Source organism: Bidens hawaiensis, unplaced genomic scaffold (assembly GCF_021521415.1).
Source record: "Bidens hawaiensis isolate Kalapana, Puna unplaced genomic scaffold, B.hawaiensis_p1.1 tig00013119_1, whole genome shotgun sequence".
NCBI lineage: Eukaryota > Viridiplantae > Streptophyta > Magnoliopsida > Asterales > Asteraceae > Bidens > Bidens hawaiensis.
In genome coordinates this window covers 138,369-156,837 of record NW_027492108.1, presented here as the reverse complement: position 1 = coordinate 156,837, position 18,469 = coordinate 138,369, and the positions used below count along the sequence as shown (strand labels likewise).

Here is an 18,469-nt window from a genome sequence, read left to right as displayed (position 1 = left end):
TAGCTCTTATTTATTGTTTTGTATACAAGTTTTGTGGATTTTCATACTATACACTTATATGCTCAAACTTATGAATTGCTCACCAACCTTTGTGTTGACAAACTTTATTTTATGAAATGTTACAGGTTTGACTTTTGTTGACTAGAGTGCTTGACGGAAAACGTTACCAAGACCTTTAGGATATTAGCAAAACGAACAAAATAATTATTACTTGTATTCAGTTTATTTGTGTAGACGAGAAGTGTTGTTTATCGATTTGTTGAAATAAAATGAGTTAAATGAATATTGTCACTTTAAATAGTGTCTTGTGTATTTGTCCAATCACGTTGTACCCCGGCATGTTCCGCCTCTGGTCGGGGTGTGACAGAAAGAAACGTTTATTTTTATCTAATAATATAAATAATTGATAAATATATATAACTTTATTATTTTAAATTGAAAAGGGTGAAAGCAGTGGCGTTTGTGGATGTCAACTACCTTCCCAAAATTGGCAATCAACATATGAATGCCCCAAACACATCTCAAAAGCCATCTAACCAATAAGCTTAAAGATAATTAAGGATAATGACACCCAATAATCACTATTTAATTGTAATATTATAATAGGAATAGAGAGCATTATTAGCACGAAAATGTACAATAATAATAACCTTGAACAAACCTTTACTCGACACAGAGTTAAATGGTTCAGGTCATAGCGTTGACAAATTTTTTGACACGGTTAGAAAACACAAATTTATGACACGGTTAGAAAACGTATCTTAACAAGTTAAACCCGTTTAACTCATTTATAACAAGCGTAACATGTTTTACTCAGCGTATTAAATAGTTTATTACGCCAACATGTTACTTTATAATCTTTTTATCAAAATACTTAGTTTTATAAATAACTAAATATGAATTGTAATTTTTTGTTAGTTTTGTTTTGTCACGTTAGTTAGTTATATCTTTTTGTTATTCTTCATGTTAGTGAGTTATGCCAATATTCGTGCTAAATATATCACGCCATTCGTGTTATTAAAATGGTTATATTTAATCGTGTTAAACATTATTTGTCATGCTATTTGTGTTATTATTAACTACATTAACCGTGGTAAATGTTTAATTTCGTGTAACACGTTTATTAAACATGGCTATGTTAGTGTTTAAGAAAATATTGAATTTGTAAAGTTGCAATCTTGTTTAAGGATCCAAATTAGATTTCATATCATTCAACTCATTATTGATGTAGGGGTTTTGTTTTCCCTTAGTCGTGATGCTTATTTCTTATATTCAATTGATATAAAATCGAAACAAACCTATATTTATATGTTTTTTGGAACGGCGACTTTCTTGTGTATTAGGCTACCAAGTTCACCATTTTGGGGAGTCTTGTTGCTTCACTCTGGCCATACTATGTTGTCTTAACCGGGCCAATGATGACTTCAAAGTTTGGTTTGGGCGTTCCCCAGGAAACCATATCGTCGATTGCCACTTGACAGTCGTGTCAACACAAGAGTAAAACTCTCTGGCAGTCTGGCGTAACAAACTTACAAACAGTGGTATGAAAACTCGGGTGAGCTTGGGATTCGAACTTACAACCTCGCAAGACCTAGCTCAAATCCCTCATTGTCGATATTCACCAAAAGTGACACAAGTGAAGTTCGAACTTAAGTCTCCACTGGAGTACGCAAGCCTTCTACCACTAGGTCAAAAGTTGGGTATCGAAACATAAACATAAACATAAACATAATAATAATAATAATAATAATAATAATAATTAGGTTTTCATCATTAAAAAAGGTTAATTAAAGTAACCAGAAATTACATATGAAAACAAATATGTAAACATCATGACATGTCACATAAACAAATGATACCTAGACGTTACACAACGAAATTAACATTAATATAATCAGATGATTAGCGTACTCGCGGCCTCATTAATATTTAGTTTTCCTCGAACTTTATATAAACCTTAAAGTCCTCATCATCATTTCACACCATTTGATAATCCACACATTAATTTCTTCCATATTATTCCAATGGAGGAATATCACCTACACCAAATATGTTCTTATAATAATTTTTGTACGTCACAAACTTTACCCAATGTTTCTAATACTAATTTAGTGTTACCGGTGTTACCAAGCCCGAGTCCAGTACAGCCAGTGGCGGATTGGCTAATGTTTAGCCGAAAACTGACTAGTCGCTACGCGGGTGATCATTTTCGGTCGAGTATATGTACCCAAACCCGACCTATGAAGTACACGGGACGAAAGTTGTTTAGAGGAGTAAGACAAAGGCATTGGGGGAAATGGGTGGCGGAAATCCGGTTACCGCGTAACCGGACCCGCGTATGGCTCGGGACATTTAACACGGCCGAAGAGGCCGCGTTTGCGTATGACACAGCCGCGTATATTACTGCGCGCATTTAAATTTCCCGAATTTGAAAAGTCAGTTGAAGGTGAATTCGGGGAATGGGAATACCGCGGCTTTGTTGGAAGCGAAATTGAATGCGGTGTCGAAGCGGGTGGTGGATGTGAAGGTGGATGATTGGGTGGTGGATGTGAAGGTGGATGATTTGGGAGTACCGGTGGTACCGGAGGTGGGTTTGTTGGAAAAGGCGATAGGGGGTGGACCGGAGGCGGAAATGGTGGTGCCGCCGACGGTGGTCGGGGACGGGTTGCCGCTTAGTAGAATGCCGTCTTTGGATATGGATATGATTTGGGATGCTCTTCTTGTTTCTGATCCATAAGTATATGATGTTAAAACGTTATTTGTATGAATGAATGAATATATTCGACAAATACCAAAGTGACGAATGTTCAAATCTCATGAGTGACAAAAAAAGTCGTTAAAAAAATATATTCGATAAATAAAGAGAGATATTTGATTTAAAAATGTGACATTGTTACACTACTAAATGGTCTAAGGCAATAAATGTTGATCGGAAGGACTATTGCGCGGCATAATGGTGCCCCCCCCTTTTGTTCTCTGCAACGTAGTTTTATGCGCTTTCATCTGAAATTTTTTATACGTATTGAGTCCTCCCACGAATTTTCGTCCAAGCTTCACCACTTACAACTAATATTTGATTAGTTAGTTGATACGAATGGTTTAAGGAACAAACAAGGCAGTTTAGATTTGGATTAACTTCTTCTCTAGGTTAACCGGGGATTACTTAATCTTTGCAACCATGGATCGAGAGAATCTAGAATCCACCTCGTGCAATCTTCGATCCAGAGAATCTAGACTTCAACCTTGGATCTAGAAAATCTAGTAAAATGTTTGGTTCCCACAAATTATATTTTGTGATATTGTTGATGTGAATCTTTTGCTGTGAATTGTTGTTGTGAATCTGCATGATGTTGTTTTTAATTTGTCATATTTGTTGTGAATGTAGGATATTCTTAAAAGGCTTATTGTTTAATTGATATATTGTTGAAGTAAATCTGCATATACTTGTGGATGTGTAATATTATTTAACCTCTCCTTGCTGCTATTTGTGGCCAAAAGAGCATATATTTTCAATGTATACTTCAATTTTAATAGAAGCAATTATTTAAATGTTTTAGTTTAATCTAAAATTTATATAACCCAAGAGTTGGGGTTAGAAATTTGAATATTAATGTTCTATAAATAACAATTAGTTAGTTATTGACTAGATTATTTAATATAAATAGTTTTTTTTAAATCAGTTAGTTATGTTATTCTTATTTGCTATTTTCTTTAACTCAATTCAGTTTTAGACCTGACTAAAAGTTTTCACTCTATTTGACGTGGTCCAATTTTCTTACACGGCTAAACTTTGTTCATATAACAAAATTTTCTGGATCCATCCCTTTACGCAATGTGTTACTTCATAGTTGATTCGTATAGAAATAGTTGGGGTAGTAGATGGCATGATTCTAGACAAAGAACTATCCATACTTTCTTGGTTCGTTAACCAAAAGAGAGATCATTAATTAAATATGCTAATGCACATATAGTGAGCATGACCGGCCCAAAGGGAAGGCAAGAAGGCGACCAACCCGGGTCTAGTTTTTCGAGAGACTTATGAGTAATAACTGCTAAAAATATTATATATAATTTTGCTTTAAACAAAAGCTTACAAAATGACTTTTTTGGTGTGATAGAAAGAGTGTTAGTCCATGGAATCAAAGGTCATGGGTTTCAATTCCGAAGAATGTGTCTTGTTTGTTTTTTTTTGCTTTGATCCACGTTGGGTTTTGGAAATGCGAAAGTGATAAAATTGTCAAATTTTATCTCTAAGGCAGATCTCACAGAGTATAAATGGGCGGAAGCAGTTTCACGTATATGTCGGATGTGGGTTTTAAATTCAGCAAAATTGATCGGGTTTTAGTATGCCATGAGTTCTTAAGCAAATGGTCAACAGCTTCTCTTTTAGCACTTCCTAAGTTATCTTCGGACCACAGGCCTCTGCTTCTATCATGCACAGATCTCAAGTTTGGTCCACGCCCGTTTAGATTTTTTAATTCATGGCTCAGAAACAATGATCTAATTGAGGTGATTACAAATGCCCTAGCGCAATACACACCACATGGTCCACCAGACTTTCGTTTAGCTACCAAATTGAAAAGGTGTAAAATAGCTATTAAAACATGGAGACAAAATGAACAGCAATTAGAACTGGGCAGAGCACGAGACCTGGGTAGATTATTGGAAGAACTTGACCTTAAAGCTGAAAAGTCAGCCCTAACCGAGGAAGAGATCAACACCAGACAAAAGAGTAAAATGGAATTAGCAGAACTTCATAAATGTAGATTATTGGATCTTAAACAAAGGGCTAGAATCAGATGGGCTATTGAGGGTGACGAGAACTCGTCTTTCTTCCATGGTATTATTAATTGCCACAAAAAAATTAATCGTTTGAACGGATTATTTTTTTAATGGTGAATGGGTGACAGCGCCTGATGATTTAAAAGAAAATATAAAAAGTTTAAGGAGTCGTCTCGGGATAGACCAATATATTTCAACAACAGATTCTCAAGCTGACGCGGAGTCGTTGATTGAACCTTTTAGTAAAGCGGAGATAAAGCGAGCAGTATGGGATTGTGGTGGGGAGGACCAGATGGCTTCTCATTTGCTTTTATAAAGAAATTCTGGTCTACTTTTGAAAAAGATTTTCATACCAATGGCAGAATCAGTTATGGGTGCAACTCAAGTTTCATTACTCTTGTACCAAAAATGGGGGACCCACAAGAGATAGAGAAATTCAGGCCCATTAGCTTAATTGGTTGCATACCAAAGGTGATATCCAAAGTGCTTGCTAATCGTTTACGATTGGTTATTGGGTTGGTTATTGACGAAGTTCAATCAGCGTACATCTCGGGTAGGAATATCACGGAAGGGGTCCTTATCTTGAATGAACTCCTATCATGGTTGAAAAAATCGAACAAACAGGCTATGGCTTTCAAGATTGACATCGATAAAGTCTTTGACTCGGTAAACTGGCGCTTTCTTGACTCAGTTATGTCACAAATGCGTTTCCCAAACAAATGGAGGTCCTGGATAATTGGTACATTAGCCACAGCAAGATCTTCAATCTTGGTAAATGGTGCCCCGACTTCCGAGTTTGACATTCAAAAGGGGGTTCGCCAAGGAGATTCGTTATCTCCATTCCTATTTCTAATCGCCATGGAAGCTTTAAATGTGGCTATGAAATCAGCATGCTCAGAAGGTCTTTACCATGGTATTCAAACTCCAAGGAATGGTCCGCTAATCTCTCATCTTTTCTATACCGATGACGCTGTTTTTGTGGGAGATTGGAGCGATACGAATTTCGACAACCTTAAACGCATCTTAAGATGCTTTTACCTTGTCTCTGGTTTAAAAGTAAATCTTCATAAAAGCATGTTGTATGCTGTTAAAGTGAATGATGAAGAGCTGAAACTTAAAGCTCAAGTGCTTAATTGCAAAGGAGGTAAAATACCATTCTTATACCTTGGCTTACCAATTGGAGCGAACATGCGCCATAAAAAACATTGGCAACCGGTTTTAGATAAGTTTGACTCCAAACTCTCTAAGTGGAAAGCGAAATCATTATCCTTTGGTGGTAGACTAACACTTATCAAATCGGTGTTAGGTAGTTTGGGCACATATTACTTCTCACTTTTCAAAGCACCGATTAAAGTTTTAAAAATGTTGGAATGTAAACGACGAAAGTTTTTATGGGGAGGAAATAATGAGAGACAAAAAATAAGTTGGGTTGCCTGGAAAAAACTTATATGTGCAAAAGATCGGGGTGGCCTCGGTGTTGGTAGTCTTCATGCTGCTAACACAGCCTTACTATCTAAATGGTGGACCTTATTTAAAGGTAACAGATCTTCCCTTCGGGTAAAGACGATATCAGCTTTGCATAATGGGCCTCGAAAATGGGGTTGGGTACCTTTTAAATCGACCCTTGGTGGTACTTGGAAATCGGAACCTGACCTTAATTTAAACTTCAAGAACCGATTAACAGTCCGTGTGGGTAAGGGAGATAAGACGTCGTTTTGGTTGGACCAGTGGGTTGGAGCGAACTCGTTTCAGGAAACCTTTCCAAACCTGTTTGCTTTAGAGTCCAATAAAGAGGTGCTCATAAAGGACCGACTCCTAAAGATAAATGGAAAGACAGAACCAATTTGGGGCTGGAAAAGGCAGCCTACCACAACCTTGGAGAAACAACAGCTTGAAGGGGTATATACTGTATTTTCAAATGTTCTTTTATCAGATGATATGGATAGTTGGTGTTGGAATAATAGTGAGAACAAGGCTGGTCATTTCACGGTCAAAAGTCTTAGATGGGAAATCGATAATGTTGGAATTCCAGAGATCGCTTTCAAAAGTTGGAATAACTGGATTCCTAGCAAAGTTAATTGTTTCATTTGGAGGGTCCTTCTAGATCGCATTCCTACTAGAATAGCTTTGAGTAGCCGAGGCTTAACAATGGAAGAGGTGAATTGCGGACTTTGTGGTTCCTTTCCAGAAACCGTAGAACACCTCTTGGTAAACTGCTGCTACGCTAGAAACATTCTTTCGGTTATTATGTCATGGGTGAAGTTATCGTACGCAGGAAATTTGGGCTCGATTCAACAAGTTCTAGAACTTCCAAAACAGCTTAAAGTCCCTAAGGAGTTAGATCAGATAATACGGGCCATTCTCGTGGTCACGTTTTGGCTCATCTGGAAAGCAAGGAATGAGAAGATTCATAACTTTAAAGAGTGTACGGTTAATAAACTGATAAGTGACATAAAGTTGGTTTTCTATCTTTGGGTGAAAAATAGGAGCAATCAGGCCAGCTTAGAGTGGGACAAATGGTGTCAATTCAACTTTGAAAATTTCCCGTTGTAGTTTTTTGTTTCAAGTTTTATTTTTCCTTTTCTGTTTTGGTTCCGGTTGTATTTTCTTTCTTCTTGTTTGTTCGGGCTTCTAGCTTCTAGCTAGAAGGTTCCCTTTGTTTTCTTTATATACGAGCCTTTCAAAAAAAAATAAAAAAAAAAGTGATTTTTGGGTCCTTTATTTCACTCGTCTCAAACCCTGAAATTTTAAATGATTCTTAAAGTCGGCGTGATTGAGAGTAAAGCTGAAAATTTGTGTAATTTGTTTAGGATTGAAATATTGGTTCTAATGTTCATATCAACAAATTACAAGGCTGAAGGAATATTACAATGTGAGTGATATTCATTGATTTGTTGGTCTCCATGTGCACCTCAAATTATTAACTTAAATGATACTAAAAGCTATTGGAAATTATTTCATGTGGCTGAATTGCTGACACTTGATGAGTGTTTGTATCTTACTACAAATAGCATTTAAATTGGTTGATAGAAAGACATGGTTGGACACAAATCATGGTTACTCATTTCGGTGCATTATTCATTGTATTGAAAAAGCTTAGGGCATCTCGAATGGTGAGTTTTTGTTAGGTTTTTGTTTGTTTTGAATCCTAGGTGGCTCCTAGGTGGAAGAGAGAGAGATGAGAGAGAGTGAAAGAGGTTTGAAATTTCAATACACTTGTTAGAGTATATGTGAGAGGGTGAAAGAGAGAGAATGGGAGGAGAGAGAATGGGAGTGGGTGATTTTATGTGGCTTGTACAAAGGTCTCCAAACATTGGAGATGCTCATAAGGTGATTTGTAATTGTGGCTTATATGATCATGATCTTATTTGCTACTAGTCACCTCTAATACTAATAAGGTGATTTGTAATTGTTAAAAGCTTAGAAAATATGAAACATTTTGGTAAAACTGTTTTATAACAGTAAAGTTAGTATATCGAGTTTTATGACTTTTAGTTTTAAATAGAGACAATTAAAAAGACAGTTAAAAAGCATGCGTAAGGTTATAAATAGAGACAGTGAAATAAAGTAAGAGTTTTAGGCCGTTATTTTTCTAAGGCCTCTAAATAATAATAAAAAAAGAAAATACTCTATGTAGGTAATTTGGGCTTTGGGCTCATTAGCGGACTAGGAATGGAATTGTGGTCTATAATTATGCATACCGCATAAATTAGAGGTGTCCAAAACCGGTTTCTGGGCCAGACCGGTTCGATTTATCAACCGGTTTAGGAGTAAACTTGTTCGAAACCGATTAGATCGGTTCGGTTTGTAAGCCGGTTAACTATTAAAAAAACCGGGTTGAAGTAAAAAAACCGGTTTTTTATTCAAAATCGGGTCAGTTTAAAGCCGGTTTGGTTATTCAATGTCCGAACCGCTATAAGAACTGTCGGTTTGGAAACCAGATTATTCCAAACCGGTTTTAGTTGATACCAGGTTGGGTTCTAAACCGATAAACGGGCTTGAACCGGTTTTCTTGTTCATCTCTTTCTTAGATGATATAAGAATCATATGGTCGAAAGCAAAATATTTTTCTTCTTTTTTTTTTTATTTTAACTAAAGGGCCACAATCTTAGTACCTGCTTTGGGCCTCCGACCCTGGACTTGTGCATGTGAACTAGAGGCGCACAAATCGGGTATTTTTAGGAACCGGAACCGGGTAGGAACCGGTTCCGGGTATGGTCAACAAAAGTCAAAACCGGGTCGAGTAAGAACAAGTTCTGGGTATAGTCGGGTATTTGAACGGGTTTATTCGTGTTTTGGGTAGGGTCGAGTTTTGACAGGGTATTTCCGGTTCCGGTTTCCGGCAGGTCCAGGTCGGTTCCGGTTTCGGGTACGGCTCCTGAGAGAAATCCTATACCAGGTCGTACTCGCGGGTCAGGTACAGGTAGAAACCGGTTCCGGATCAGGTAATCCGGGTATTTTGTGCACCTCTAATGTGAACTATGAAGAAATGTATAATGGAAGGAAAAACATTAATGAAAATATGTAAAAATTTCCATGTAAACACATCCACATATACACTGAAAACCATTACTTGATTCATGAAAATATATAAACAAATCTTTCTTACATAACTAACAAACTTCACAAAGATACCAACTTTAAAACAAATGATTTCACAAAGCTAAACATTGCATATATTACATACTGACAATAACCTCACTCATTATCACCACTGCTTATATATCATGATCAATTCCAACCCAATCAATCAAAGAGAACAAGAACTCTCTAAAGCTCACCTTACCATCCTTATTCCAATCCATTTCTTCTGCATTTACAAAACAAAAACACCAAAAGCTTGTAACTTTTCGGTTCTTTTCATTCAAGAAAATATTTAATATCAAAATCAAGAAAATTACTGAATCTGGTCATGGTGATACGTGTAGGTGATTTCTCCGTTGGGAAGTCCTCGTTCATAGCCTTCATCATGTCCGTCTTGTTTAGCTTTCCATCACCATTTTTATCAAGAAATAAGAAAGCTTCAATTATGGTATCAAATGTTTGCTTTGAGCTCTGGAGATCCCACAGTTGGTGTCTGTAACAAGATTTCGTTTACGTTGGATTTTGTTTACAAATTTTATTAACTGAGTTGAAAAAATGGTCAAAAGGTGGTTTGTGTTAAAACGGGTCATTTTGTTATGAGTTGGGTTGACCCATAGCGCGTCCGTTAATGTTTTAATATACAATTAGCGTGTCTAATATGATTAGAAAAACTATATTATTTCAATAATAATTTGTTTGATATGTTTTCCTTTTAGTTAAATCTTTTTCTTTACCCGTTACAGATAACCATTCAAAAGCAAGGATGCCAAACGGGTCGTGATCGTGACTTGGCGGGTTCCCAACATGAAACTGAAAATCATGTCAGACAATAGACATATGAACCCATACACGACACTAGTATTCGCGGGTTGAAAAGAACATGATCCGTTAAACTCTTTTCTATTATTTTTTGCATATTAGTACTTTTAAAATGCAATTTTATAAAAAAAAATGCAAATGTGTATAAAACAATGATACTTTAAATATAAAGCATTGTGTCAATTTCTATTATTTTGCCATAGAAAACTAATCATTCTTTTGCACGAAACACTTTTTTTATAGATAAACGGGTTAAACAGGCCCAAGAACCCGACCTGTTTAGCTATGTATACCGGTGGTTCAACCCAAAACTTTCGTGTATGCAAAGCCGCGAATCTGTGTTAGGTACGTGCCATGACTCATGTAAAAAATTTACAACCTTATAATCACAGGTAAATGGGAATAGGGTAAGTTTTTATATGGGTTAGGTTGACCCAAAACATTTTTTGTCAGTTATAATTTTTTGTTTAATAAACGACTAGTATCGCTTATAACTTAGAGATTTATGTAATTTCAATAGAAATATAGTATCTTATATAGATTGATTTAGACAGTTATATGCATTCAAACTTGACCTGTTATTCTTTACCCACAGGTACCAACCAACCCGAACCAACCTATTCATATATAAATAAGTCAAAATGAGAATTTACCGCATGAGATGAGGAAGGACCGGCTAAAAGATAAATAAGGCACAACAGAACAATGAACTCGTTAAATTGTATCCCGTTGCTACCATCTATGTCACAAGACACAAAAAGATCTCTAACTTCCTCCGTGGTACAATCAAACTGCAATTTTTGTAAGCATTTCTTTAACTCCTCATTATCAATGGTTCCATTTGAATCTTCATCTACAAAGGTGTCAACTTTTAGCAGTCAAGAAACTTTATAACACATGAAAGAAAGTAGCAAAGTAATAAATTAACAATCTTGTTAAGCGTACCGTATAATTCAAACACACTTTGAATTTCCTTTAATCCTTCTTTAAACCGAGGAAACCTCAATATTATGCTGTTCATGGACCGGAAAGTTTTGTGTGTTTGTTTGCTGTTGTTCTTGGCCTCCAGCATTTTTCTTTGAAGCCTGTTTTCTAGCCGTTCGTACCGGTTTGGTGAATTGCAACAACATAATATTCCTCCAACTTTGTTGGACAGTGACTTGAGTGAAGAGCATGTGTGTGGTGTACCTTTAAAAGACAAAATTCATAAATCATCATATGGAAAATATTGAGAATAAAAAAACAAACTTGAATAGTAGAACATATTCATTTGACTGATAGCTAAGAAACCAACATATGAGTCAATGATTTTAAGCAGAGATCTTTGAACCACAAATGATCAAATTTGTTGATTTTAACATATGCAGAGTTTCAGTAGGTTCATGAAACTATAAGATCAAACAATTAATTTTGAAATAAAAAAACTTACCCATTGAAGCTTTGATGATTTCAGTAGAGGATGTATTAGTTTTGGGCCAAGAACTGCATACTTATCAGTTAAAAACTAAAAAGAAGAAAAAGAGACAAAGCTGAGTGGAATCTGGTTCTAGAAATGTGAAATGACTAGAGACTTGAGAATTAAAGATTGTTCCTTTTAATAATCTTGAAGGTGGATGGCTAAATGATAGGTAGATATAAAAAGGACCCACCAATAAAATTTCATCATTCTTCCAAGGAAAAAAGTTTGCATTTTTAGGTTGAAATTAAACAAATTTTACACCTATTTAGCTTTACATTGAGATTTAGATCTTACAAAGTGCAAAAAAAAATGTTAAATAAGTAAACAACAGCCCAAATTGATAAAAGATAATCAGTTGTTTTGCAATTTATATTTCACAAAACTAAAAGGCTACAACAGTTGGTTGAGAATGATCAATGATCACAAATTAACAATAAATTTTTAAAAAAAAATGACATCTTTACGACACGATTTCGCATCAAGATATCCAAACATCATCCATTCGGCTAGCCTGGCCCGTTGGGCTACTGAACACGGCTCGTTGCCTCTTTTTAAGACCAACTGCTTGTGGGCTCATGCCCGCAGGTGAATTCACAGGGCTATTATTTGATGTTAACCAACTGTCAACGCTGGGTGCGAACACGTTTTCAAAATAAGATGCAACTTCAGGAAGTGAAGGGATGGGAATGCCAGATGGCGGACAGTCGTTGGCTACCTTGATTGCAAGCTCTGAAAGCTCTTCCCTAGCTGCCTCTAACCCTGCGGTTGCAACTGCTTGATCATTTAGAGCTTTACATGCTTTTTCCAAGATTGACTGAAGATATTTGCCTTGTGCTTCTATTCGAAGCTGGAGACGACGTTGAACCTGAAAACCGATTGGTTGTTAATAAACAATAACTTTCTTTATGAAAATGTGAAATCTTGAACCAAATATGTCATATTTTAACAAATAATTAGAGTCTATGATTATACAAATATATTTTTTAATAATAATTATTATTTTGTAAAAGCTGTTGATAAAAAGGTAACATTTTTTTTTGGAAATCTAAGATCTTGAACCCAAGAATGTCAGCATTTTGCAAATAATGAGAATCAAATTTGATTATACATAGTATTTTATATATAATAATAGTTTTGTAAAAATCATTAATGAAAGATAACACTTTATGAAAATGTAAAACCTTGAACCAAAAAATGTCAATATTTTGCTATAATTAGAGTCAAGTTTTTTTTAAGTAAAAACAAAATACATATAGAGTCAAGTATGATTATACAAATATATTTTCTCAATAAAAATTAATATTTTTTAAATATTTTACAAATTATTAGTCAACAGTTGATCCGTTTGCCTGATTTCTAATGTGCGAGTTTGAAGGAAATTTAAAGGTGGCAAATGCGTGTACAGGTAGAGGTGCACAAATCGGGTTTTCTAAATACCCGGGTTTGGGTATGACCGGGTATTGGTAATAATCGGGTAGGGTTCGGGTCGGGTATTGTCTCTAAAAATCATACCCTATGCATCGGGTTCGGGTCGGGTATAGAACCGGGTATTTGAATACCCTATTATCGGGTATTGAAAAAACTCTATTTACGGGTTTTTTCGTGTTTTTTTCCGGTATTTTTTTTATATAGATTGGATTTTTTTAAAAGTTTACACTTTTTAGGGGTATTATTCAGGTATTTTTCGGGTATACATCGGGTATTTGAAATACCCGGTTTCGGGTATTGGACAACCTTGGTTCCGGGTTCAGGTATTACCGGGTACAAATCGGGTTTTCGGGTATCACCGGGTACAAATCGGGTCCGGTTCGGGTTCGGGTTTTAGTGCCAAAATGCATACCCTATCCGTACCCTACGGGTAGGGTCGGGTTCGGGTATTAGAAAAACCGGTTCCGGGTATTTATTTCGGGTCCGGTTCCGGGTTCGGGTTTTTTGTGCACCTCTATGTACAGGTGGTCAAAACAAGTACTTTGTAGGGAAACGGTTGTGTTGACCCAAAATACTTATCATCCCGTCTTTCTTATTCTTTATGAATAATTATGGTCAAATGCGATAAAGAAAATATATTGTTACAATAACAATATACTTATTTCAATAACACGATTTAGCATGTCCTATGTCATCAAAAATACATTCTTGGTGACTTTCAACTTGTTTAAGCCGTTCAAACATCCAACTCGCTTGACCTTTTTTCCTTTTTAGCCTAACTGGCTAACCCTTCGAATTTTGTCCGTTTGACCCATTAGAAACTAAACATAACCCGTATCAAAGAATTCTATGGGTCAAGAAATGCCATCTTTCATGAAAATCTTGTAATTTTTAAAACCATTGGGAGACACGAGAAGCGGGCCACATTAATGTTAAACGTTATAAAGAAAATATAGTATTACCATAATAATATACTTCCTTTTAATAACACGATTTAGCACTCGGTGTGCATTAAATGTTCATTTTAGATGACTTTCAACTTGTTTAACCCGTTCAAACGTCCAGCCCGTTTGGCATGTTTCCTTTTTAACCTAAACCTTTTGATTTAGCCCGTTTGAGCCATTAGAAACTAAACATGACCCGAATCAAACTACTCATAAAATGGGGCAAAGTTGCCACCTTTGATGAAAACTTTTGGCAGACACAAGAAGCGGGTCGGTTAATACACTAACCTCTAACTGCTCATGCAATCTTCTTTGGACTTCCATTTGCACCCTCAAAGCTTCTGTAACTTGGAACCCACTGTTGGAAGTAACAATTAAAACAAGGTTATTAAACATAATCTCATATGACACGTTTATAAAAAAATTATTTTTAACTTTTTAAAAATTCATAAATTGAACATACTCATTTGAATCTTGTGGCAACATTCTCGTTGATGATGTTGTGGATGAACCCATGTCTTGACTTTCAGCAATACATGATGCTAAAATTGGAACAAGAATTAGTAATAAAATTAACAAAATTTGTAATAAAAATAGTAATTGTCAAATTTATGCATCATTCTCGTATGTTGTAAGATGATTACCATCTTTGGAATTCTCGGTTAACTCTTTGCAAGATTGTTTCCCCAACCGATATTTCTGCAAGAATATATACACAATATAAATTAAAAATTACAGACAAGAATTGTCAAACGGTGTTATAATTACTTATATGCCCTTATTTATAAAAATGACTAACCTGAAGATGTGACTTCAAATGATAAAGTGTGAGCCCTTTTACTCCCATAGTCCTCATAATTGTCTTTGGAGTTGCTTCTGAAATACCGTAAAAATAAATTTATTATCAAATAATAATCAACAACTATCACAAAATATCATCACTTGACAATCAAACATAAGATATTAAACGTCACGAATCATTTAAATAACCGTAGTGATGTAAGAATTTAATAGAGTAACCCTTATAAGTTATAATCACATGTAAGGGATGTTTGGATACGCGTTGAAATTAGTGGTTATCATCTATCTGACTATCTTATTATTAATAGCCAAAATAATATGATTTCATGAGTGTTAAATTACCTTACCTAACTTTAAGCACCCAACTATCTGATTAATAATTACAATTTATCTATTTTGGGACTCTTCTTCTTTTTCTAGTCACAATAATCACTTTAAAAACTAGCATCCATAGTCCAAACACAAAATGACTACTTCTCTGACATTTGATTCGAGGCGGCAACTTCCGACACCACAGGAACACGACATGGACATAATCATGTTTTTGGTTGGAATATCCAACACACATAAAATAGCAAGTTGTGTTCGGGTTGACCTAATTAATTTAACATGTCATGTTCAGGTTGACACAACCTATTTAGTAAACAAGTCAACCCACTAGCCCATCCATTTATGACCCGTTTAACCCATTTTTTACAACCCACTCAAAAAGTTTACAACTTGGTTGTAACCGCCCAACCCGCAAACTCGTTTGACGCATTTAGATAAATTGGTTGAACGGGCCCTGTTCGGGTTACATCATTTTTAAGTGTTTGTGGGTTAGAATTAAAGATCAATGTTTTTGACCCGTATACAAATACAGGTCGTGTCCGGGTTGAAAAATTCAACCCGCCAACCCAACACGATTAATATTAGAGGTGAGCATAAAACCGTTAAAACCAAGATGGAACCGAAAAAACCAAAAAAACCGAACCGAAAAAACCAAACCAAATTAGAAACAGGTAGTTCGGTTTTGAACTTTAGCAAAAACCGAAATACTGGTTTTGGTTCGGTTTTGTATTTTGTTGAGAACCGAAAAAACAGAACCGAAATAACCAAAAACCGAAAACTGAAAAAACCGAAACCGAACGGTTTTAAAAAAATTATAAAACCGAAAGTTTGGTTTTCGGTTCGGTTTTAGTAAAAACCTCACCGAACCGCACCACGCACATCCCTAATTAATATCCCCATTCTGATGCCACTCCTAACCCCTACTGCTTTAATTGCTTTCCAAAATAAAAAAATTGAATAATAAAGATCAATTTACCATACATGTATCAAACATAATAACTAAATATTTAAACCCACAATCAGTTTCCCAAAAAGGTACCATCTTGATCCCAAATTAACTAATTTAAAGATAATTAAAGAAACTAACTGTCAGGTCCACCGAGCTGAGTAACCGCATCGACAAATCTCTCATGGAGCTCCGAAGTCCACCGGAGTCGGGGCTTCGGATCCGTGGTCAACACGAGACATGGATCCCCAACGAAAGTGGTAGCATCTAACTGACCCGAAAAGTCGCCGTGGGCTAAATTATTTATGGAGTGGATCCCAGAATACATTTCGAAGTTCAGATGAAGAAGAAGAGTTGAAGTTAATTAGGGTTTGATTTTGAATGGTTTAGTGTTTAATGAAAGAGAAATAGAGAGAGAGATGTCGTGTTGTTGAGTTGTCAAAATCAGGCTGTCGCTTTTGTTGTAATATTATTTTAGTTAATATATGTATATTGAAGAAAGAAAGACACAACATGCTATGAGGAGTCCTGTTACTTTCTATACCTAGTAGTAAAACAATATGATTATTATTTTTTATAGACTTTTTCTACCTTTTAAATACATTTTAATTTAATTCTTACAATGATAATAACAAGAACATGAATATTTGTTTTTTTATTTATATAGAAGTATAGGTGACATAAAAGACGAGGGTAGGACGGGTTAGCGTGTCAGAACATATTCAAATCAGGATGGTTGTTTTGGTTCGGGGTAGAACGGGTTTTGACAATAATGGATAAGGGTCAAATTCGTGATCTATAAACAATATATTGAGAAATGTTAAGGCAGACAAATAGCAATTCTGGTATGATCTTACCCATATAAAAGGTGATGATAGTACTCTATACTACAAGATGAATGGTATGATCTGGATAAGACATCTAAGAAAAAATAATGTGAAAGCCTACTAAATTAAGAGCGATGCAAACACTTAATATGATGAAAGAATAAACATCATCAAAGCATGAATAGGTTTGTTAGCTTGTGAAACGCTAAAGTCGAAATTGAGAAAAGAACGCAACATATTGATCGAGAAGCAATAAGCTAGAAGATGGTGAGACGTATATATGTGGCGCTTGAGTAGGTCCGGTCATAAATTGCAAAATCAAATATTTGATTACTTATCTAGTTTTAGTGTTCACACGATTTATGTAAAACCACATCAATTTTCTCATGTTTAACTATGGTACGATAAATTCATTCAAACAATCATACAAGAATAAATATGATTAGTGTGATGCAACACAATAACATTCAATTGTACAAATAAAAAAATCAATTGCAAAACTTGAATAATCAAAATTTAACTTAAATGTTTAAAAAACCTCTTACTTAGCATAAAAAGAGAATAAACATGAGAATGTGTGTCTTGACAATCAACATGTATTTATACATTTTGATCTTGACACTTTTAATTTCATCATATCTTAAGTTGTGAAGTTACTTAGCCAAGTTTAACAGGATATGCATATGTTATGATTTCAAGATCTATCAATGTGATTTAAAAAAAATGATTTTATAATTCAAAAGGGGATAGTAACACCAACACAATTTGTTACCCATTTGCTTCTGTTTCGAATTTCGATTTAATCACTATGTTTAGTTAATAAATCGAATGAACAATATTTGTCGTTGTTTAAATCTTCATAATAATCTTTAATAATATATATAAATGAAAACCCAAAAATCCTACGTGTCGCGATGTTGTCGCTCCCCCCTTTTTTGGAGTCACCAGATTTGCTTGATTTATAAATGGTGGCTTCTCATGCATTTGACCCGAATTCATGGGTATGGGTCTTACCAAACCCAGATATTCCTTAAACGGATTATAACATCTCCATCAATAAAAAATTATTCTCACCAAATTATTGATGTAAAAATACTATAAAATATGATATACTAAAAATTAATATCTTATTTATTTTAAAAAAAGTATATATATTATTTAAATTTAAAAAAAACAATTTTATAGTAAAAAAATAAACGGGTCTTGGGTCTCATCAAACCATAAGTATATTATTAACTTTCATAAATATTATTTATAACTAATAAACCAATTTTATAGTAAAAGAAATAAACGGGTCTTGGGTCTCATTAAAACCATATAGCTTTTAAATCGGGTTATAACATCTCATTTATTTGTGAAACAATTTATCACCAAATCATAAGTATATTATTAACTTTCATACAATAAAAAAAATATAAATTCAAAAAATAAATAAATATTAGAATAAATAATATAAAACAACCCCGTAATACGGGGGATAAAAACTAGTTAAATATAAAATAAATCCTCTTTTTCATTTTTTCTTTCTTTAACGTAGTTCTCTTTTGAG

The 18,469-nt window shown here is 34.8% G+C and overlaps 3 protein-coding genes and 2 pseudogenes across 4 annotated transcripts in view; 3 read left to right on the top strand and 2 right to left on the bottom strand.

Moving 5' to 3' along the window:
- The window catches only part of LOC143543393 (protein NO VEIN-like), a 286,208-nt gene that overhangs the window by 133,700 nt on the left and 134,039 nt on the right, over window positions 1-18,469 (top strand). The gene's annotated exons all lie outside the window — the stretch shown is intronic.
- On the top strand, window positions 2,241-2,737 carry LOC143543411 (ethylene-responsive transcription factor ERF062 pseudogene; annotated as a pseudogene).
- On the top strand, window positions 4,276-5,098 carry LOC143543410 (uncharacterized). Its single transcript, XM_077035742.1, has 2 exons — window positions 4,276-4,840; window positions 4,911-5,098. The coding sequence occupies exons 1-2, from the start codon at window positions 4,276-4,278 to the stop codon at window positions 5,096-5,098; spliced, it is 753 nt and encodes a 250-aa protein (XP_076891857.1).
- On the bottom strand, window positions 9,447-11,769 carry LOC143543374 (putative calcium-binding protein CML22; annotated as a pseudogene). The gene is made up of 5 exons (XR_013137064.1): window positions 11,615-11,769; window positions 11,131-11,373; window positions 10,839-11,038; window positions 9,684-9,859; window positions 9,447-9,592 (listed from the first exon to the last, which is right to left on the bottom strand). The product of XR_013137064.1 is annotated as a putative calcium-binding protein CML22 (transcript).
- On the bottom strand, window positions 11,952-16,421 carry LOC143543373 (protein PHR1-LIKE 2-like). Its single transcript, XM_077035705.1, has 6 exons — window positions 16,235-16,421; window positions 14,816-14,892; window positions 14,661-14,715; window positions 14,480-14,558; window positions 14,305-14,374; window positions 11,952-12,509 (listed from the first exon to the last, which is right to left on the bottom strand). Exons 1-6 carry the CDS (start codon window positions 16,419-16,421, stop codon window positions 12,123-12,125), a joined length of 855 nt encoding a protein of 284 aa, XP_076891820.1. The 3' UTR covers window positions 11,952-12,122.